Here is a 23923-nt window from a genome sequence, read left to right on the forward strand (position 1 = left end):
ACTTATACTTATTTCGAATAAATCTTAGAATATTTCGCCAAACTACTTTGAGATCAATTATAATTATCATATATTTCATAAAACAATAAAGTAGCGAATATTTTCGACTATTTATCTATTTAATTTTTTGGTTCGTTATTTACGCTTAGTTCCGGAATTTTTTAATTTGTCCCGGGATGTTCCGGTAAATAGTTGGACCGGTCCAGGAGTATAAAATTGACTACCGGATAATATTGACAGATACACCGGTGACACGAGTGGCAGCATGGCGGAAAACACAGAGAAGGATATGTCCGAGTTAAATATATCGGATAAGAAAAAGGCACGATGTTTTGAATAATTTTAAGATACAATGTTGTCAAGATATATTTCCTGTCGTTTAGCCAAGCGGATAGGATCTACATTTATGAGAGCAATCAGCACGGTGTGTTTATTGTCGTGTGCATTGACCATACAGTTTTTTGATAGAGATAACGTCAGCGTCAATGACCATGATCAAGTTTGTAATGATACTTTTGTAAAATATATAACAGACTAAATAGTTAAGTTTTATGTGAAGAAAGCAATATCAAACAAACTAAAGGTTTCTTATGAAAAAGAAATAGTGCTGGTAAGTATCAGAAATTATGCAAGTATTGCATCATCTTGTATTAGCAACAAGTACAAAGTTCTTATTATTATTATTATTATTATTAATATTTTGTACGGATGAAGCCAGAAAAATACTATGGATTGTTTAGATAAGACTACAGGAAACTGCCGATTGGCATAAAATTAATTTAAAGGTATGTGTGATAAAATTATAAAAATGACACCCATTATGAATTGGTCTTTGCATAAAATGTACATAGGTGGTCCTGGTTTTTAAAAAGTTGACGCCCAAAAAATCGGCAACCTCCTCAATATTTTGTCATCAGTTTTCAAAAACTGTTGGCAGAACAAGTAGTGGAAATTTTCCAAGTCTATTAATGTAATAGGCAATGAAAATTGAAAAAGATGGGATAGTTATTATTTTACTGACAACAAGAAATACAGCCATAATATTACAATATAAATCATTACATGAATGTTTTGCACTACTTCTATGGTCTTTGCATCCTGCATCACCGTTAGTGCATAGGTATGACTGTTGTCACCTGAAATAAATGCATTATCAAATGTAAAATATCTACTTTCCCAACATCTACAGTCTCTTTAATTTTTTAAATAGAAACATCAGGTATTGAGCAAATCTAGATTATGTATATTATTTTCTAAACAATAGTTTTGCAAGGAAGTTTAGTTAATGACATTTTAATATTAAAACCCTATGATCGTACTTTGCAAATGTAAGATAACCGATGTAAAATGTGACCGTCAATTTCATGGCATTCAGTAATTAAATACTCCCTCTTATGGCTAGCTCCACAAAGTACATGGCCATCAACCAGGAGTTCAAAAAAATTTTTTTGCAGTACTTTGCTTGTAGTGAATGGCTTCCTAAATCCCAAAAATGATCACTGAATGCTGTAGATTTTTTCTCGACAAGCAAACTCGGAAATCCATTCCCATCAATGAAATTTACACAAGTCAACACCTGGCATTAATGTACTGTATATATAAGCATAATTGTCATCACTAAATTAAAAGAAGTAATGAAGAAACATACAGAGCATATGTACCCCCGCCCCCCCCCCCCCCCCCCCCCCCAAGGATTAGCTGTCATTCAATTAATTGTAGCAGTTTCTGTTTGCGTATTCAGAGGTCGGTCAATTGTAGGTATAGTCCAGTAGCATGACTGAGTGTTATCACAGCATACAGTACTCAGGTCAGATGTCAGCATAAGCAGATTATGATGTAACAATGCACTGTTAAGATGGGTTTGCCAAGACGAACAAAGGATTTGTTTATGTAACAGATTCCAGTGCATTGTGCATCCAAGTTTGTGGCTTCCTTTCGTGGTCCCATTGAATGTCTCCACTCCTAATCCACGATTGTATGTACAAATTAAACAGCCAAAAAGGTTGTCGTAAAAAAAATATATCTCAATTTGCGACACTGATGAAGCACAGGATGATCCCTGCATGTATGTCCTGTACTGTAGCAAGTTATTACATAATGCTATTAACCAAAGTTCACCTTTCTACTTTTATATTTACTGTTTCTTGTCTCTTAAAGGGAAAGAAGACTGGTGGGGAAGGAGATGCATCACATCTGAAAGAGGTAAAAAAAATATCACCCAGCACATTGAAGCTTAAGTAACTAGTCTTTTGTTTCTCCAACAGTCTCACAATCCGAGTATCCATAATTAGTATCCTCCTTTACTAATGTACCTTAACTCGTTGACTGTATCACCATTGTCACCTAGTTCTTTCCTTTACAAAGTGGCATTCCCCTACTTCCAACAAAAAAGCAAGGGACATCAATTCTTGGAATTTGTTATTTTTGGAAAATAATAAAAAGGTAAATAATTCTGATGATGAAAAAGGGTTTCCTTTTTATCTGATATTGGGTTTGATAAAACATTCTTGTTCTGTATTTTAGTTGGCTCCTCCTCCAGAGTTTATTGAGCAACGACTACAGCTATGGAATAAGTTGAAGAAAGAATATGATGACTTTGTAGCAGCTCAGCCCCGCACTGCAATTAAAATAACACTACCGGATAGCAAACAGGTTGATGGAAAAGCCTGGGAAACAACACCATATGATATTGCCAAGGGAATTAGGTGATCAGAATTCAAGATCTTATTTTGTTTTGTTTTAATGGCTGAAATAAGCAATTACCATCATTGTGGACCTTTCCAAAGATGAAAAAACAATAGTCATGATATATTTAATATTTTCAGTTCTTTAGGGTTTATCGCAGAAAAATAACTAGTTGTACATACAGAAATCAGTTATAGGGTGAATTCTTCCAATGATATTGTCATTCTGTTTCAGCATAATTAGGATGCATTTATTTTCAGAACATCTTTTATTGATTGTAAAATTATGAACTACTTGTTTATTGACAGTCAAGGCCTTGCCGACAATGCAGTGGTGGCAAAAGTGAATGGAGAGGTTTGGGATTTGGACCGACCATTTGAAAAGGATTCCACTCTGCAGCTAGTGAAATTTGATTCTGCGGAAGGTAGGACTGGGGGCAGTGTGTGTATTATAGTACTTATTTGTAAATCACAGGTTCTTTTGAGCAACAAACTGGCAAGAATTTCTTGAGGAACTTTGTGGAAATATTCCACATTCTTGCAATATCATCTGCTTACTTCCTGAGTACACTTGTTAAGATATATTACACCTATTGATTCAGCTGAATATTGTTAACATGTGCTCTCACATGGCAAGCAGGGAAATTGGCAGCAGATCTTGAAATAATTCCTGCAAAATAAAAAATCATCACTATACCCTAAAATGAAAATCATTGTTAAAATGGCCAGTTCAGTGATGAAGTTATAAAATGGTGGTCATTTTTCAGCCAAACTCTTAAGAAACTCATTATTACAGAAAGTGGGGTATAGAAAGATAATTGTTTTTAGGCATTCAGGGAGACTGACAACTGGCAGGAAATTTGTCTTCACAAAAATAATTGAACTTTCTTGTGGCTCTTGTGCTATTGAATTTAAAATGTCTAGACTTCCATTTAAACAGAGATATTGATCTCTACCAGCTGTAGAGTATGTAATTGGTAAATCCAGTCAGAATCTCTATCTTTCCGATTCATATTGCTACTAGAGAGCTTTGTATCAGATTAGAAAATTTCTATAATCTGACAAAGAGTACAATTTTTATTGTGTTCAGATATGCTTAGTTTTACTCACCCCCAAAGATCTACATGTACTCCCTCCAAAACTGTGTTTTCCTCCATTAAGGTCTAATCATTGAGTGTTTGATGGGTCCTGCCATTAGGTCAGACCATCAGTTTTGAACTTGTTAAGTAATTTGAACTTTGAACCAATTTCTTGCTCACTTATGCCTTGTATAAACTTTTTTCTTTGTTGTCTAAACATCCTTATGATGCTTTGAGTGAGTTCTTTCAACAATCGCACATTAATTGTGGTTTTCATGCTTTCTTAACATGGGCTTAGATAGGAGTGAAATTCATGCCCTTTTGAAAGGATAGTTGCCTTTGTTTTAATGGAAGCTTTGATTCAGTGTTTCATCTGTGACACTTTGGTTTTGTGGTTAAGAATCATCAACATTTGATAGCTCCGGAACCATATTAAGTCCATCGCTTCAGTAACATTTGTATTAGTCCGGGCCTTGCATTTTTATTGAGCTACATTAAAAGGGAAGAGGAATGGTAGGAAATATGCCTTTTGGCATTCTCATTCCACTTTCTCCCCATTCTGTCTCCAATTGATGGCACACTAGAGTGAGGGTATATAGCAGCTCAACACGTCAACAACAGTCACCTTCTAGTCTGCAGCAGGGTCCTCTTGAGACAAGTTGGCGGCAAGTTTTGCGTGATAGTTATTTTTGTAGGGCATCAGCTTCTCTCCTAGCTGACAGATTCTGGGCCCCGAGTGGTCTAAAGCGCTCACCGTTCCGGATCACTGCCATCTCACCTCTGTCTGCGTGGGTTCGAGTCCAGGGCTTGGCTAGCGTAGGTACGTGGGAAAGCCTGCCAGTAGCTTCTCGTGGGTCGGTGGTTCTTCCCTGGGTTTTCCAGGGTTCTTCCTCCAACAGTTATACTGGCCGCCACGTATAGCCTATCTTGTGCTGAAAAATGGCGTTAAATCCTAGAACAACAACAACAACAACAAGTGACAGATTCAGCAGTGTAATATTATTTAAAATGTAGTTTGGGGTGGCAGGTGAAACTAGTTTTAATTAGGTAATACTTAATTGCTGTTATTAATATATTCCCTCCTTCCTCCCCACTATTCTGAATGATTAGAAGTGACTAAGGTGGCTAGGACTGTTTTTGTTCTAGTACTCGAGATGCTAATTGGTGGAGGGATTTTTATCTATGACTGAAACTAGTGCTAGGAAAAGAGATAGTAATATAATAAAAACAGTTAAATACGACATAATTAAAATTAGTTTTACACATCGAAACCACATATTTCTTCTTTTCTGCATCATCAATAAGTCAGTTACTATTATTACTTTCAGGTCAGTACGTATTCTGGCATTCCAGTGCACATATCCTTGGAGAAACCATGGAGAGATTGTATGGGGGACATCTTTGCTATGGACCGCCTATTGAGAATGGTTTCTATTACGACATGTGGTCAGAAAAGTAAGCATTTTGAAAAAGATCATTTTCACATTGAAGAATAAATAGTTACTGCTTAGATTCAGATATAGTTTTTTTTTTTATCCAACTGATAAAAACGTACATGATTCCATGTAAGAGAATGTTGTTCCATCAGTGACTGGTTTAGGCAACTTTTATTGATTTGGTTAAACGTGGCAAAGCTATGCAGTCTGAATGCATGCAGTAGAGTTCATTCTCACTCACCATGGCATTGTATGTTTATTGTACTGATGTAAATCCACTGAATTAAATTTTAACTGCTGGTAACTGTCATAATTGCACCACCACCATATTTCCTTCATTCACACACCAGACATTAGAGCAGTCATTAGTCTTATAATAACTGAAGGTTGTTTTCACTTCATCAGGGCTGAGGAAATATTTTATTAATCCACCTATCCAGATTTAGACAAAATCACATGTCCTGCAGAACATTTCAGTTCTACTTGGATTTAAGAAACACAAAATGCAGGTGCTTGCTATTGTTTGGTGTTTAGTATAAATATTCACTATATTTAATTTTATTAGGCAGACTGTTCAAATATATAATAATACTCCTGTTTTTCTATAACTTGTATTGAAAATCTTGTTTTGAAGATGATTCGTAAATTGAAATTGTTTATTAAACTTGAACATCTCACCAAACTTGTAATTGTGCATTTAGTCAGACCACTCTACAGCAGCCTACCATGGGAAAAGGCAAAAGTGACCTATGAAGGCAGGTTCAGCTCTTAAACTTGGTTCATGACAAATTTATGTGCTTTGAAATCCATAGCATTAGCATTATTATTAATGGTATTATTAATATTTTACTATGTATTATTATTAGCAGTAGTATGCAACCAAGATACATGTATTTAGTTTAGTGTTTTAGCAAAAAGAAAAATATCAAAATTTAACAAAATAAGTTCCACACAAGGATACTGTATCCTTACTTGGTTTTTTTATTTGCCAATGCCAGAAGGTGTTATCTTCTCTCCTATAGAGAAATAACTGTATTTATCAGTACCCGACTCTGCTTGTCATTCAATGTCAAATAAAACCAATCTGATAATTTAAATACACCCTCATCAAATCAACTACAACTGTGTACATGCACTCATTTATACATCTCTCTGCCTGTATCTCATTCACACACAAAGACTTTTATCTGATTATCACCAGAAATGACTCCTAAATAAAAGTACTAATTGACAGTTTAGATGTAGTTGTGAAACATGACTGACTTTTTGTTAGAGCAATTAGTATCATGCATGAAAACAGGTCTTCACACTTTAAACAATTGATGGATTAAGCACTGCTCAGTTACAGAGATCAAAATATGCTCAGTTTATGTTTGCAACCTTTGATGATTAGGGAATGTAAAGAAGCATAGCTGTTGTTAGTATCACCAAAACTGTAAGGGATGCCATTAAGTACCTGTACTTTGAGATTTTTAAAAAAAATCAGAGATTGATTCAGAATCTTAAATAAAACAATTAACCAATTTGATCCTCATCTGTAATGATAAACAAACTGCCTTGCTTTCAATGCCGACATGTTTACACCTTTGAGTTTTACTTGTTGAAATGTGTAAACTTACAGACTAGTTACACAATATCCCTTTATATATACAGTGCCTTGCTCCTCAAACAAAAGTTTAAAAGTTGCATACTTTTAGCAGTTGCTGCTGATACGCTACAGTGACCATGGAGAGCAGGGTGAAACCACTGCTTGGCTGACCATGGAAGACAGATGACTGCTAATTATATGACACATATAGGAAATTTGAGGAAGGGGCTTAGACTTTTGACCAAGTGACCATTAGGACATTTTTAACTGTGTGCATGTGTGTATTTATTTGGCCTAAGTGGTTAGAGCTTTTGTCTCGGATGCAGGAGGTTGTGGGCTTGAACCCCGGCCAAGTCATACCAAAGACTTATAAAATGGTACTAACAGCTGCCTCACTATGTGCTCAGCATTAAGGGGTTAGTGTTAGAATTGGTCGGTCTGGTGTCAGGATAATATGACTGGGATGGACATCATGTGCATGTTTGCAGCATGATGCCCCTATGCTAGACATCACTATAAACTGCCAGACTGCAGACATTGTATCGATATGACTGAAACATTGTGAAAGCTATGTTCAAATCCAGATATCACACACACACATATATATATATGAAAGGTTGTTTATAATGGTTCACAGGGGATGTGGATTTTTAGAATGATGTAACCGAGCAACATATCCAAATTAACCATTTATTTGTCAAAATGTTTAGGTGCTTGTCCATGTCGATGATATTGATAAGACAGGTAGTAAACAACTTATACTGGTTTGATTGCTGTCAGAATTTATGTAATGGTAATTAATCTTTCAGACAAGATATATTTGTATCAATACGTGCTGTCATGAATTAAGAAAAAAATGTTGAACCAGTATGTAATAACATCTGATGAAAGCGTCGACACGTATATGTAGTAACTGTGAATCATAAAATAATTTTTATGTGACAGCCTCTTTGTTCAATAATTTACTGGCTAGTTGCTTAGCCCTTTACTTATTTGGATGAAAAGATATTGTCAATAGTCATGTTGTTATTAATGTTTTTGTTGATATGTTAGTGACATGAAAATGTTCATAAAGAATATCAGGTGTGTCAGGAATAATGGCTGGTACTAAATCATCATTATCCTTGCCACTTCTGATAGTTATCACTAACATTACAAACAATGCCCTCATTTGTTGGTGTCACCAAAGTGTTCATATTTGAATAAATATAATCCAAGAAATCATCACCTTCATAACCAAACATAAGAATGCATCACAAAAAAACTGCCCCACTGCAGACATCGTAGCATTATGACTGAAAAATTGTTAAAGCTATGTTAAAAATCCAAATCATACACACACTCAGAATTGTCTATAAATGTAGTACATTAAAAACTGTTACAAGCGACCATCTGTCATTTCTGGCCACAACTGTAATACACGGATCAATTTTTTTATATAAATGCTCTATTATGTGCGACCACCTGCTGAACGCAACCAGTGATCACAATATCTTGGCAAAATGCATTTTGATACTGCTATGAACGACCACATCGGAAATAAATCAGATCGACACCACTGACCTTGACTTAATCTTTTGTAAACGTGAGAGCTCAGGATAAGTAGTATGCAAACAAAGTGCACATTAAATTACACTACAGTTGAACATCATATAGCGAGATAAACACCACTAACCATGTAATCCTTTGTAACAACAACCGCATAGTAAAGATTGTTTTAATAAGGTACTTAAAAAAACAAAAGTTGGCTAGCTACCAGTTTTGTGAAATTTACAAGTCCAGCGTACAGTGTCATTTGTAAACTGCAGTAAACAAGACTAAAGTACATGTCACTAACTGCCATTGTAGTGCCAAAGTCATGTGAATAGCCAGTAAGATTAACCATTTTTTTATCGAAGGGAGTAATGATGGACATACAATCAATTTAGAGGTTTGTATTTTTTTCTTTATCTTTGTGAAAACCCACACAACGCCGGTAGACCTAATATTCCAGTGAGAAATCTTTTGAAAGGGCCTCATTGGAGGATTGATTACATCGTTTTCTTTCCAGTTAATCCGTAATGCCTAGGGTGGGGTGGGGTTAATGAACTATTTGTTTTTAATACTAGTAAGTGAGAATCATTTCCAGATTCTTTTTTTTTTTTAAATTTCTTTTGTTAAAATGTTTCACCAAGCCACCGTCACAACCTTTGTTTATCGAGTTATAACGCTTGTGATTAAAACTTTGTCTCAAAATAAATGTACTGTTTCTTGATGAGTTAATTATGTCTTTTGGTCTCATTCACTGGTACAAAATGTATATTTATTCCACATTTCCCCAAGACCTGAAATACATCTAGTCGTTAAAGCCAGCTTAAATGTCGGTAAAACGCAAGTTCAGAATGTTAACAAAGACAAGGAGTCCATTAGAAATGAATGGCAGAAAGGTGCACAAGCACATAGGTAGTATGCCAATGTCAACAAAGAAGTATAATGGATTTCTTAAAGAAGAGTGATTAAGTGCATAGAATAAGATGTATACATCATAGCTAACCATGCAGTTTCTGTTACATTTGAAACAACTCTAAAATTTATGGCCATGTAATGTTACCTTATGGATATGATAAATATTACCTTTGTTCATTTCATGACTCATATACACGTACATGTACTAATACATGTACATATTCATGTGATCAAATATAAATTTGATTCACGTTGTTTGAAAATGTATATCTTTATTATATAAAGTTATTTTGAGAGGAATGCATGCAATATTTAACAGGATTTATGAATAAAGGATATAATACATGTACAGTGAGTATGGGTATTTTTTCTTCGTCAACAATGCCAACTATTTACCCCGAAAACCATTACATTTTCACACACCTCTTGTGGGAGACCACCTGCCTTGAGAGACCGTGTTGGTTGGCAGAAGAGGCAGTATCTCACAACAGGTTTCACTGTACTGCTTTCTGTGTATTAATTTTATGGAGTCTTAGAATTAAGTTTGACACTATGTTGTTTTATCAATGTTCTTTGAAGAAGAATTTACATTTGTTCATGAAAGCATCCTATTCATTTCTGTGACTGACAGTTTTGTTTTCACATCTTGTTGCATCTAACGAATGGCATGGGCTGAGCTGTATTTTTAAAGATAATGAACATTACTATGTGACTGTATGTAGCACATGTATGAAATTAAAATGCAGTGATTTTTTTTATATACACCTGTGAGTAAGAAGACCCATGCTCCCAAAAGATACATGGAAGAAAACATTGAAATAATTTTACACCCTAGCACCCATTTTCTTCACATCGCAAGCATGTGAAAATGAATTGATTCATTCGTTTTCTGTTTCTACAAGAGATTTTAATAAGCAACAGTGCAACAACTACATTATAATTTTAATTTTTTTGACTTCCTAGCAGTCACCAGCTCTGGAGAACTGCCCACTTATCTATCGCTAGCATATTTGTAACACACCATTATTTTTGTACTTACTTTCAATGTGTAGGCAAGTGTCCAGCAGTGATTATCCAGCGATTGAGTCTTTGATAAAACAGATTGTGAAGGAGAAGCAACCCTTTGAGAGGCTGGAGATGAAGAAAGAGGACCTTTTAGAGATGTTTAAGGTAAAAGATAATACACTTGATAATGATGGTTGAGTGTTTTGAAATGTGAACTATTTTTGACTCCATTTTAAAGCCATGGCTCTTATTCAACCTTGAATATCCATGCCAGCAAATGTATTTTTAACAATTTAGCAACCACATCTTTGGTTTGATCTCAGCCAAATCTGACAAGCGTTATATCAACATGATCTGTGATGAATGTTGTTGATCAGCATATTTGGATCATATTTGACAAAGTTCTGGCCCTTGATTGACTGGGATTATTTGCATGGCTCATGAAACGTTGAATACATAATTTTATTGTTGTTGTTTTTAGCTGTGAAGTTTCATATTTGGCAAGATCTAGATCAGGGCTCTCAAACGTGCAGCCTGTGGCCTGCCAAGCCATATCCTGTGGCCCGCAGAATGATTGGCATCACAAGGTGTCATTAGAGATAACAAAGGTGGTGTGGCCCTTGGGCCATTGAAAATGCCCTCATACTGCCCTCAGGGTGGTTTAAGTTAGAGACCCCTGATCTAGATGATAACAATTTCTAGAATGATTTTGACCATATTTTATGGAGTTATTGGCTTGTAATGATTGACAGGGTACTACACTATAGTCGGTTCCCAGTTCTGCATCTGATTTATTGGTAAGTGGTAGGAGACCGTGACCATGTTTTTGCCAACATTATATTTCAGATAGAATTGTACTGTTCCAAAACCTTGATAGGTCCATCGTTTGTTCCAATACCATCTGTGTTTGTTTGGTGCATGAAGTCGAATGATAAAAAATTTTAAAAAATAAAATTTGTGGCTTTTGTTATCTTTAAAATTTGAGCTAAATTTTTAACAGTGCTTATGCTAGACAACAGTTTGTTGCTTTCTTAATTGTTAACACATAAAGAGGTACTAGGTTTAACTGATTGACATGAAATAACTTTTAATTGTCCATTTTACATTTTTTAAGATGTGCATATTTTCACATCATTTATGTTTGTTTTCTTGAAATTTCAGTACAACACATTTAAGCAAAGAATCCTCAATGAAAAGGTTGATACACCAACCACCACTGTTTACAGGTAAGGATTTGGAGTCTAGGGTGGTTGTGTATTTCAGCCAAAAAGTAGAGCACATATATTAAATGTGATGCTTATAGGGGCTTTCTGGATCTGTTGACGTATCTGAGAATCATTATGATACATAAGTATTTATTACTTTGGATGCGGGCTGTTTATGAATCAAATGTATAAGAGATGGGTGGATTGGGAAGCGTGTAAAACAGGGCTAGGGTATAAAGGGAAGATTAATTAAGTCTTCCCCCCACCCTGACTGTTGAGGTGAACTTACATCTGAAAAGGCACCTAACTGGTCAGTCATATGCCTGATTGTGTTGATAGCTAGTTCTGGTCTCTTACCTGCATAGGTGTAACCACGCGGTTTCAGAATTCTTTCTTTAAGTTAATTTAAATATGGTGGGGCAATCCTGACTTAAGGATTTTTTACCAGAACCAGTTCATTATTTGGAGGTGTCTTTAAGAGAGTGCCAGTTGACATCCCTTCTCCCTGCAATTCTGGAATAAAAGTAAATAAACATCACTAATGTTGCTTAAGGGTCACATGTTTCATTCTCTTCACCAGAGGAACACTGTTTAACAAATTAAATATTGTAAGCGTGGACCACAAGAAATGTATTTATCTTATATATAATCTTGTACATAATACCAGAGTACTTGTGTTGATTTCTTGACAATAATATGATGCTAAACAGATCCTCAGTGTGCTTTTTAAATTGCTGTAAATTCACTAATTTCATGGATTGTCTTGGTTTGTTGTCAGTTTAAAGACTCAATGAAGAGTATTTCAATGTAATATAAAGGACAACCTGCCAAATTTTAAAAATACAAGTACTGGAAAAAAGTAATTTTTCCCAAAACCAGAGTAATTTATACCCATGAAAATCAATGCCTTCACATGTAAAGACTAATGTTTATGCTTGTGTTTTGTCTTTAAATTTGTAAGATATTCAGTGTTCTAGAATTAGAGGAATGGATTCACCATTTATTATCATTAGACCTTCATCGTTTCTGACTGTGCATATGTATGTAAAGACTCGTACAAAAATGAAATATCATTGTATAGGTTTATTACTTTAAATAAACATGTCATCTAAACTGGAAGAGCTGCATAGATTCCCACAAAATTGTTACTCAGATTCCTGCTAAGCATGCTCATTTTCGTATACAATTATTTAGAGCATTGTAGAATTCATAATCATGTAATTTCAGATGTGGACCTTTGATAGATTTGTGTAGAGGGCCACATGTACGACACACAGGCAAAGTGAAGGCTTGTATGGTCACCAAGGTACAGTTTTCAATTCAGTATGAACTAATATCAAAATTGATTGTTTGAAATTGAATATGGTACAAAGATTAATATACTTAATTTCAAAATTTTTAAAACTTTAAGTCAGTATTGGACAAGTTATTTCCCCAACATAATTAGCTCATTATTTTTAGAAATGTTTCAGATTTGACTCAGTAGCTTTTAATTTACGTGATTTTTTAAAATTATTGTTTCACAAGTGAGGGGCATGACATTGGTATCAACTTTCCAGTGGCAACAATGGTATTATCATCAACAGTGTTAGAACTGTATGCTAAGTTTTTTAAAATCGTATATCTTCTGCGTCAGTTGCTGTGTTCGGCTGACAAAATTTTTTTTTTTTTTTTTTTTTTTTTATTAACCCCGTAATAGGTTGACCAATGGGTCGGGGAACCATCCCAGGGTCACCTTACAATCAAACATTTCTGGTTATCAGATAATCTAGGGATAATAAATATAATCTACAGAGAAAGTAAAAAAGAAAAACACACACACACACACACATATACACATGCATATGGCACACAATCTAGGTGACATGGCTTTTGTGATATTACAGTATTTTGTTCCTGTTTACCCTCAAGTCAGAGACAAGTTAAATGTTCATTGTTGAGGTCCATTTTTGAAGAAATTGGTCCTCTTTTTTATTTACCTTAGCAGTGTATTTTTCAATGTTCTTATACATTGCAACTATTTGCTTAAAAGCAAAAATAGAAGGATTTTTCATATTGAATCTGCAAGTATAAATATAATATTTTGCCAAAATAAGCAGAAAATTACCCAAACTGTCCAGTTGTTCACTTCCTAAAAATGTTTCTTTTTTGGACAGATGTACAATATTTGGGCAAAAAGGTGCAAAAACTTCAATAAAACGGTACCAAAACTGTGAAGTAATACTGCAGTCATAAAAGAGATGCTCAATACTTTCAGTTTCACTCTTACAGAAAGTACATTTGTTGTCATCAAATATGTTAATTCTTTTAAGAAAATCATTAGTAACGATTATTCTATGGATTAATTTAAAGTTAAAAGAGATCAACTTGGTATCCTTGGTACATCATTTTGCCCGGCTATATATATCAGACCACTCCTCACTACTTATATTTTTATTAAATACTTGCATCCAAGTTTCTTGCTTCGCAGTGTGTTGCCTTTTAGCTTCCTGTAAAAGATCTTTGTAAACAAACTTGAGTGAATCTTGTTTTCGCAAGTTCGTTATTTTATCCTCCTGCTTATCAAAATTATTATGTACTAGGTGTTTTTTATGGCATCTTTCCATGCTTTAGGAATTCTGGATATTAAGGAGAAGTATTTCAAGAAATCATCGCTTCCAGTTTTTTGTTTTATTATCTCAAAAGGTATTAAATTACCGTGAACATGTACTAGATCGTTCAGAATTTCAAAACCAGCTTCTGTCCAGGATTTGTATTGATAGATCATTTTGGGGGGACAAAATTTAAAATACTCATGGATAGATACTCGTTAGGACTTTGCGGTTCTTCTTTCCATTTAGATACTGCCAAAATTACATCTCTCCAAAAACTGTTTTCAATGAACTTACAAAATTCTTCTAATTTCCTTCTCCCTAAATTCCAAATATCCTTTTTATTTCTGAGTATAGTTGTATTGACTAAGTTCTGCCACGTTCCATTTTCCTTTTCCAGCAATCTTTTAACCCATCTTATCTTAATATACCTAATGAATGAAAATATGTGTATCATATTTAGTCCTCCCTCGTTTTCTGGGGAAACTAGTATATCACGTTTTTTTCTCTCTACTTTTCCACCCCATACAAATTTAAATAACATGCGATTTAGTTCTGCTTCAGCTTTTGCTGATGGGTTAGGAAGTGCTGAAAAAAGATGTATGAATATGGGCAGAACAAGAGTCTTTACAACAATTACTTTAACAACTATTGATAGATGTCTTTGGCTCCAGCTTGCCAGTATTCGTTTTGCCTTTGTTAGTTTCTTCATATAATTGATTTCCACCATCTGTTGTAAATCTGGAGAAAATTCTATGCCAAGGAGTGTAAAGTTAGAAGAGGACCAAATTAGGCCCATTTCGGGACATATTCTTTCATTAGAAAATTTCCTGTTTCCAATCCAAATAGCTTTTGTTTTTGTTATGTTACATTTAAGTCCCGATAATAGAGAAAAACCTTGCAAGATATTCATAGTTGCTTCAAGAGAAAAACTAGATCCATCAAGAAGAATAAAAGCGTCATCGGCATACTGACCCAATTTATATTCACTGGCGTCAAAGATTACTCCCCGTACATCCACGTTTTGATTTAAAGTTATAGCTAAAATCTCAACCCCAATGATAAACAAATAAGGTGCAAGGGGATCTCCTAGACGACATCCTCTTTCAAGTCTAAAAAAAGATGACATATGTCCATTATTTATACCACAACTATTAGTCATTACAAAACAGTTTAAACCACTTACAAACGGAATCACCAAAATTAAAAGATTGTAGAGCTTCTTCCACAAAGATCCAGTTAATTGAGTCAAAGGCTTTTTCGAAATCTATTAACAATAATAAACCATATCTGTTTTCATTCTCAAGTTGGTCCATGATATCATATAATAGTCTGGTGTTTTCTCCAGTGAATCTACCCTTCATATATCCTTTCTGAGTATCGCTGATTATTGATGGAAGAACCTTTTTAATCCTAGCTGCAATTGCTCCCGAAGCAATCTTATAATCAGTATTTAAAAGTGATATAGGTCTCCAGTTTTTAAAATATCTTCTGTCTTTTTCATCCTTTGGTAGACAGGTGATGACTCCTTGAGTCTGAAAATCTGAAAGTTTTCCTACAGAATATCCGTAATTTATTGATCTACATATAAATCACCCCAGAGACTTCCAAAAGAATTTATAGAACTCTACAGTGAATCCATCCGAGCCAGGACTTTTTCCATTTTCCATCCGTTTTAGAGACATACCAAATTCATTAATTGTAATCAGACCCTCGCATGATTCTCTTTCCTCTCGACTAAGTTTAATATTGTGATTAAAAAATCTATTTCGAGTTTCTTGAATAGCCTCATCATCAAGCTGAGCAATTCTACTTTTGAACAATTCCATATAAAACTGTTTTTGTGCTTCTAAAATATCTATTTGGTCAGATATATTTGTCCCATCATCTAAAATAATTTCCTTTATTGTCTTATTAACATAGTTTCTTTTTTCAAGATTTAAAAAGTACTTTGTGCTTTTTTCCCCAAATTCATACCATCTAGCTTTGGATCTTAATATAACACCTTCTATATATTTTTTCCTAGATTCCTCTAATTCTGCTTTTTTTCTCTCTAAATTTTCCAGAATTTCCCCATTTATGTTATTCGACAGTCCCCCCGAATTTCTATTATTTCCTGCTCAATTTTCTTTAATTTTTCCCGTTTCTCTTTTGATTTCCTAATAGAATAACCTATAGTTTCAGATCTTATTTTCATTTTCAATATTTCAAAGAACATTTGGTCGTTACAGGAAAGAGAAACATGGAGAGAGTCATCTTTATTTCCCCCTACATAATATTCATTTACAGTGTCAGTTATACACTTTTTGACCAAATCAGTATACTCAATGTTCCTCAACAGTTGATTATTAAATTTCCAATATCCTTTTCCCCTTGGAAACGTTGAAAACGCCACACTCAAAACAATAGCTGAATGATCAGTCTTGTACCCTGGTAAGATACATGCATCAGCTGTATTCATATGAATGTCATCTGATACAAGAAAGTAATCTAGTCTACTTTGTTTCAAGGGAGATTTTTGCCTCTAGGTATACATCTTTAAGTCTTGGTTGGAATTTTGCCAGGGATCAATTAATTCCAATTCGTTTTTCAGGTCTTGAATAGCTGCCCTAGACTGTTGGTGTTTGTCATGTAAAATATTATAAGTATCCAAATCTAAGTCTTGAACAGTATTCCAGTCTCCGCACATTATAATTGATGAGTTCTCAAAAAATAAAGTCTCCTCCTTTAACTTTCTAAAAAAGCTAGGATTATCATCATTATAACCATACAAATTCACGAGGGTTATTCCGTTGCCATTAATTGTAATATCTAAAATAATAAATCTCCCTTGACTGTCACATCTTTCTCTATGAATTATAAATTCAAAAGTATTTCTAAAAAATATTGCAACCCCAGCACTCTTACTAGAGCAGTGGCTAAATATAGCTGACAACATTTAGGTAAGATTTCTTTAGGTCAGAAGTTTATATATGCAAGGAGTTCCTGTCATGCCTGTGTAACCAGAAAATTTGTTGCATTGTTAACAATTTTAAAAGTTGTGTATTCAGTTTTTTAAAGTAACATTTCATCTTTATCAGTGCTGTATTCATGAGAAACTTTAGGATCATATTACTGTATTTGCAGAGTTAGTTTATTGGATTTGCGAGGAGTTGCTCACTTGCTTGCATAAACAAACTGCTTCATGATCATTACGCCATTAATAGTCTGGATGCTGCATATTGCAGAATCTTTGTTACAGTACATGTTGAATATTCTACCAGTATTTAAAGTTATAGATATTTGTGATTGCTGAGAGATATTGAATTCATTTCCTTAAGTAAGTGTGTGTACAGTTATAAGGCACAGTTTTAACATAAAAAAAGAATTTCATGAATGGCTTTTAAACTCGATTTACCAGTATTTCAGGTTACTGCAAAGTTTACAGTAAAAAGCCCATTTTCATAACATTCTGAAAATAGATTATTTATTCTATACATAAATACAATTTTTCACTATTTACAAGTTGTTAAGGTATTCCAACAACTGCCATTGTTGTGATGGCATCATCACTGATTTATTTAACTGAGACTAAATAAAATTTTCTATCAGATTTTAAAACTATATTTGGATATTTGTTGCAGTTATTTTATATGTCTTGATTCAATGTAGTTTTTTTAAGTGATGTAATTTTTTAAATATTTTTTATTACAGCACACTTTTAAATGAGACAAAATACAAAAGCAATAGTTCTTTCCACATAATAATATCAGGATTCAAATGCTACCTGAAAGTGTTAAAAAAAAGTCAGAAGAATAGGTTTGTTCCCAACAGAAAAGCGCCTCTTATTTAGCGTATATAGATCAAAGTTGAGGGGAAAATGGGGAAGTTTCACACTTAAAGACAGAAAAATATACTGGAGTTTGTACTGAAATTTTCAGAGGTTGCAGATCATTTGAATGCTTGCCATAAACACATTTGTATAGTTAATCCAAGTGCTTAGGTGGTCAGATTGGTTAAGTAGACTGGCTACTTGTTAATCCACTTCATATTGATATCTTTTCCGATATAGAAGATGAGATCTTTCTAGCATCACAATGTGATCTCATTAAATGGGAAATAAGGAAGCGTATCTTTCCCAGTTTCTCTTTTGATAGTTATAGTTTATGGTCGATCTTTGGTTATTATTTGATAGTTTGAACTTGGAACATGAAGTTAAACATTATCATCAATAGTATCCTTTAACACTGCCAATTTACAGTTAAACCTTGCTAAATACATAGTAATCTGCTGATTTTTTGTGCAATAACTGCATTAAATATACAGTCCAAGCCCAATTGCATTGAAAGTAGATCTTAGGGCACTAACCAGATATGACTGGATTTTTAACAAGAAAATTCAGTCCTTTTTAGACAGGTTTTCATAGACTGTTCCAGTGGCCTAGTGGTTAGAGCGGATGTGGGAGGTTGTGGGTTTGATCCCCGGCCGAGTCATACCAAATACTTTTAAAAAAATGGTACTAACAGCTGCCTCGCTTGGCGCTCAGCATTAAGAGGTTAGTGTTATGACTGGTCGGCCCGGTGTCAGGATAATGTGACTGGGTGGGACATCATGCTACATGTCTGCGGCATGATGCCCCAGTGCTAGACATCACTATAAACTGCCACATTGCAGACATCGTAGCAATATGACTGAAAAATTGTTAAAGCTATGTTAAAAATCCAAATCACATCACTTAGACAGATGTATAATTAACAACTTTTTGTAAACAGTTAAAACAATCTTTTTCTAAAGAAACTTTCTTCCTACCAACATATACAGTAAAGCAGAGTAAAGTTGACATTTTTATTTTGCAAATTTTTATGAATTTAAATAGTTGTATTTGTTTCTAGTGATACATTCCTTGGTTTAGTACATGTTCATATGTCTAATTCAGATGTTATGGAAGAGTTTCAAAATAGAAAAGACATTTTGGCTTAGAAAACTGCTAAAGTGTGGTAATATTGCAAATGAAAATCCTGACTTTGGTACTGGAAACCATGAATGGAAGTGATAAATATAAAATCAAAATGTATTTCTTAAACTGTAAATAAAACTGACAGTATAGTAGCTAAAAACAGATCTGAATCAAAATGCATGATTATTGCAGATGACATGCAGAATTGATACAATTATCCGTTTTAGGGATTGTATCCAATGCCCTATATCAGCCATAAGCAAGAGGAATATTCCAGCTGTTGCAAAATATATTTTGGGTGGTTTTAGATAAGATGGTTAAAATAACAAATATCATAAAGATCAAGTCAGAATGAAATGAACAGTCTCCACCCTGTGCCTAAAGATAGGCCTAGTCCATGCTCTGTCCTCATATTGTATGCATACTGTAATTATATGTTACTGCATTTGTATGGGAAAATATGAACGAGTTTTCGGATGGATATTGCACGAACTTGTGAGTGCAGTATATCCTTCCGACAAAACGAGTTCATATTTTCCCATACAAATGCAGTAACCTTTTTATTATATGCTCATTTTTTTATTCTGTCTAAAGTTTAATTATATAAACAAAATACACTACAAGAAACGACGTAAATGAATGAATGTCATATTCCAAACTAAATACACAAGCGCAGATTTGACATTACAAAATGACATCATTATTAATGCACACAGAGCTTCACCCAGATAAATTTGAACTTAGTCGCGTGGTCGACATAACTTCTGAAAGAAAATGGCGTGTCTAGTTAAAATTGAAATTTGCAGTCATATTGTGAATGAATGCGTATTGCAATGACTTTTCCATTTGATCTGGAGTGAATATATATTGGTATTTTGTTTCGATTTGACGTAAATTTGTGATTTTGGACTGGATTCATCTGTGCAAATTATACGTGAAATACATCGGATTGAAGTGGCTTGGGAGAAGTGTGTTTACATCTGCAAATGTGTTTCTGTTTCTGTCATTGAATGTTTGAAATCATAATGTGGGAAAAATATGAAGTCTTTCAATTGCAATTTTCAAAAAGATGCTATGGAATTTAATGTGTATTTCATTCTGAGTGCAGTAGGGAGGATGCATTTGCACTTATCATAGAAATTACAGCACACTTTCAAAATGTGTAATCCAGATTGAAAACCTATGACATGGCTCATGTAATTCGGATTTACAGAATTAAGAAAAAACATTTTGAGGAAATTCAGGATGTAAAACTGTAAGTATATTTTTTTTTGCCATTCTTATCACAAGATAAAGAAGACAGTATGTGCCTTGTCACTTGTATGTTATTTGTAAGGACATAATCGTCCGTTTTTTATATAATGTAGCTAGCCTAAGTCCGTAACATTGTATCAACGTGGAATGTGCCAAAACAGCTGGCTTTTTTTTTTTTTGCAGTCCACGAAACATGTTTTAGTTCATTCACAAACAAATTTAAATAACCACAACGTAAAGAGCCTCTAACGCGAGTGTATATGATTTGCTTACAAATCAAAAGTGCTGGTGTCTGCGTCATTGTTTGTTTACAATAGAAAGTAGTTCCTTCATTCACGTGAATGCTATATGTGTATTGTCGCGCGTGTTCAGTATCGGGGAATGTTGAACGATTCTGACAATGTAAAGTTAACGGGAAAAAAATGAGCATATAATAATATGTTTTCTTAAATAACATTCAGCACAAAGGTGATTATGCTCCTTTAGCTTATTGTTGACACTGTATAAAGCATCCAGATATTTAGAATTTCAACACGCCATTTCACGTATTGCATAATCCATTGCTCTGAAAAACAGAATAAAGATGTTTGACCAGCAGTCGTCATCCATTCCATCCATATTTAGGGAGCCACAGTAGTTAAGTTGGTAGATCCATGGACTTGTAATCCATGGGTTTGATACCTGCCCAGGCCAGTTCAGGTGGGCTACCTCCGTTTTCCTTTGGGAATGGGACTTATCTACATTTTTTGAAGTAGCCATTAATGTGTTGCAAATACTATTTAGACCAAAAAAAATCTAAATTTTAAGGCTTTTGTCTTTAAATCAGACACTATTTACGTGGAAAAAAAAAAGGAGAAAAGTTTTGATATACTGGCGAATATGTATGCAGATATATATTGGCAGATCATCTGTTTATAAACCTTATTTTCATGTTGATATCCTTTAGGAAGCACAGAAACTGAAAACGAATCGGGGGATTGGACTGGAGTGGTCATTTTAGTTTAAGTATAATAATGAAGGGCTAGCTTTTTCTTGGGTGTAATTGAAATTGGGTTCAGTGCAATCAATCATACTTGTGAAAACTTGTTAACTTATTAAATGTGTGCATTTGTATTAGTAGAAAACATAATCTGCCTTGATTATCATCACATTTATTTCTCAATAAAAATGTACTCCTCAGAAACGCAGAGAATACTCAGCATACTTGTTTGCCTATTTCATTAAAACCAATGTTTTCTTTGTGAAAATCTAATGAAAACTTTATAAAACTAAAAAAGTTTTAACAAATTTAGTACATATATATTCAATAATAAATCCTACCTGTTGTCATTCTAATCTGGGCAAGCTCCAGTCTGGTCATTTGATTATGTAGCAATTCACATTTTGCTGATGTTCAAATTGGTTAGCGGTTTCTTGGAATTATGCTATAGTTGATTGACAGATGCCACCCACAGTAGACAAGCCAGATCATCATGCAGTTTGAATTAAAGTTGTAGTAAGATAAATGATGCTGATCTTATATGTTAAAACTGTGTAATTTGTTTTGCCAGAATTCTTCCACATACTGGGAAGGAAAAGCTGATATGGAGTCACTACAGAGGATATATGGAATCTCATTTCCTGATACAAAACAACTGAAGGAGTGGAAACAACTTCAGGAAGAGGCTGCAAAGAGAGATCACAGAAAACTTGGAAGGGTAATCTTTTGTCTCTTTATATTAGCAAATAGAAACTTATAAGTAACTCGTCATGAAAAATGGAGACACAGTACTCCCTGATTATGACACAATCTATGGGAGGCATAGTGTACATTTTTTTTAGTGGGGCCATCTTACAATGAAGTACAGGGGTAAAAGGGGAAATCAGATATTTTAACCTTAGAGTGAATTCTAGGGAAATAACCTGTAACAAGGCTATGCTTTTAAAAATAAGTAACAGAAAAGAGTGAATAGCAACAAGCTTTGTAAAATTCAACAATTTATTTCTTAGAATGCAAAGTGAAAGTGAAAAAGAAGAACTTAAGGTATTGCAAATTAAATCCCAAAATAGTCCTAGAATTACAGACACAATTCCTAATAATTTAAAGTCCTGAATAAAATTCTAATTAAATCCAAAACTGAAGGTGATTATGTGTATGTGGTAGCTTGTAGAGTGTTGATGTGCTAACAGTCTTTTGTTGAATCACAGTAACATAATTCCAGGTTTGAATTAACTATAAATTCCAGTGAATGTTGCCATCTAATAAATTTATCAGAGCACTTTTGTATTTCGACAGAAAATAATCGCTTAAATTCAATAGGTGGAAGAAAATAGATTCTGGCCCAAAATAATACTGATCACAATATATAATACAACTTGATTGTGAGAGATTTTACAGCACGAATGAATTTTCCCTTCAGTGACAAAATTAATTAGTCTTCTACTTGACCTCAGGTCACAATTAGCATTTTAAAAACAAAATTATTACCTAATGGAATATAACCTTCTAGAATGATCCTGATGTTTACAGAATAAAATGTTATTCATTATTAGAAACCATATTTCTAAAATTAAAATATTGAACCTGGACTATGTCAGGTACACCAGGTAATTTCCAATAATCTTGACCTGGACCCAAATAATTTTTTTTACTTCTATTAATAATGCACCTGATATTAAGCCCATACACATAGAGAACCATATACATAGAGAATAATTTAGCAATGTATTAGTTGTTTACAGAATGAAATAAAAAAAACTAAATCATTTCAGGTCAAGCAGAAATAACTTGGTTTTGGACAAGGTCAAGTCCGACATGTTACATTACAATAGCATGTAATGAAATATAAATTTAAAAAAAAAACAAAAAAACAAGCTAACAAACAATCAAAATTAAATATACATAACAAACCCTATACACCAAGTTGTTAGAACTTGTAAAGATAAACTTGTATCAAACAAGATGTGAATAAACTCACCAAATATGTCTCACAGCAAAAAGATCTAAACAACATAACTTGCAGTCATGCAGTTAGTGATAAACTCTGAAAATATATATGAATTCTCAAAAAGGACAAACATAATTTTTGTTATTTTCTAGTTTTTCTTATCATTTATAAATTTTGAGATCAAAGGAATTGTAGGATTCACCTATTAACCTTTGAACACAGTCAGTCCCCTACTCACCTCGTACAGCTGATCCCAAACTGTCACAATATAGGTCATATGCAAATCAGTCAAGCAAATCAGTTTCACCAGATGCAGAGCAGGGAGCCTCATGTAGATGAAATTAACTATTTCCATTCATTAAACAATAATTGTTTTCTAGTCGTGTAAATAAACAAAGCAAATATAAGTTCTCATGGTATAGTTTCTAAACAGTAATAGTTTTTTTTAATTTCTCCATCAAATAAATAATAAAATAGATTATTTTATAGTGTCTTAACCCTCCCTCTTTAGCATAATACAGCAGGAAATGGAAGCGGTATCACAATGAGTCTACAGCATGCAAACCCCTCAGAAATATTGAAATACACAATTGAATCTCACGCAACCAGAGCAACTTGTTTTGAAGATTCTGTGTATCAGATGGGGATCCCGAGTGGTATAAAGCGCTTTCCGTTATGGATCACTGCCATCTCACCTCTGTCTGCGTGGGTTTGAGTCTCAGATTTGAACTTTCTGGACCCAGGCATCATGGTTTGCAGTGGGGTAATGGGAG

At 34.0% G+C, this 23923-nt stretch overlaps 1 protein-coding gene across 2 annotated transcripts in view; it reads left to right on the top strand.

The window, feature by feature from the left end:
- Positions 1-200: 200 nt before the first annotated feature.
- The window catches only part of LOC149801619 (threonine--tRNA ligase 1, cytoplasmic-like), a 70046-nt gene continuing 46323 nt past the window's right edge, over positions 201-23923 (top strand). The window contains exons 1-9 of one of the 2 annotated variants that reach the window (XM_089955887.1): positions 201-322; positions 2158-2202; positions 2524-2705; positions 2994-3109; positions 5092-5218; positions 10285-10402; positions 11399-11463; positions 12670-12748; positions 21774-21920. In XM_089955887.1, coding sequence (XP_089812013.1) covers positions 266-322; positions 2158-2202; positions 2524-2705; positions 2994-3109; positions 5092-5218; positions 10285-10402; positions 11399-11463; positions 12670-12748; positions 21774-21920 — 936 coding nt within the window. In that variant the 5' untranslated portion in view covers positions 201-265. Of the gene's footprint in view, positions 425-2157; positions 2203-2523; positions 2706-2993; positions 3110-5091; positions 5219-10284; positions 10403-11398; positions 11464-12669; positions 12749-21773; positions 21921-23923 lie in introns of both variants that reach the window. The other variant, XM_089955886.1, reaches the window with a different exon arrangement.

This window comes from Sinohyriopsis cumingii, chromosome 4 (genome assembly GCF_028554795.1).
Source record: "Sinohyriopsis cumingii isolate HCF-2022 chromosome 4, ASM2855479v2, whole genome shotgun sequence".
Lineage (NCBI taxonomy): Eukaryota > Metazoa > Mollusca > Bivalvia > Unionida > Unionidae > Sinohyriopsis > Sinohyriopsis cumingii.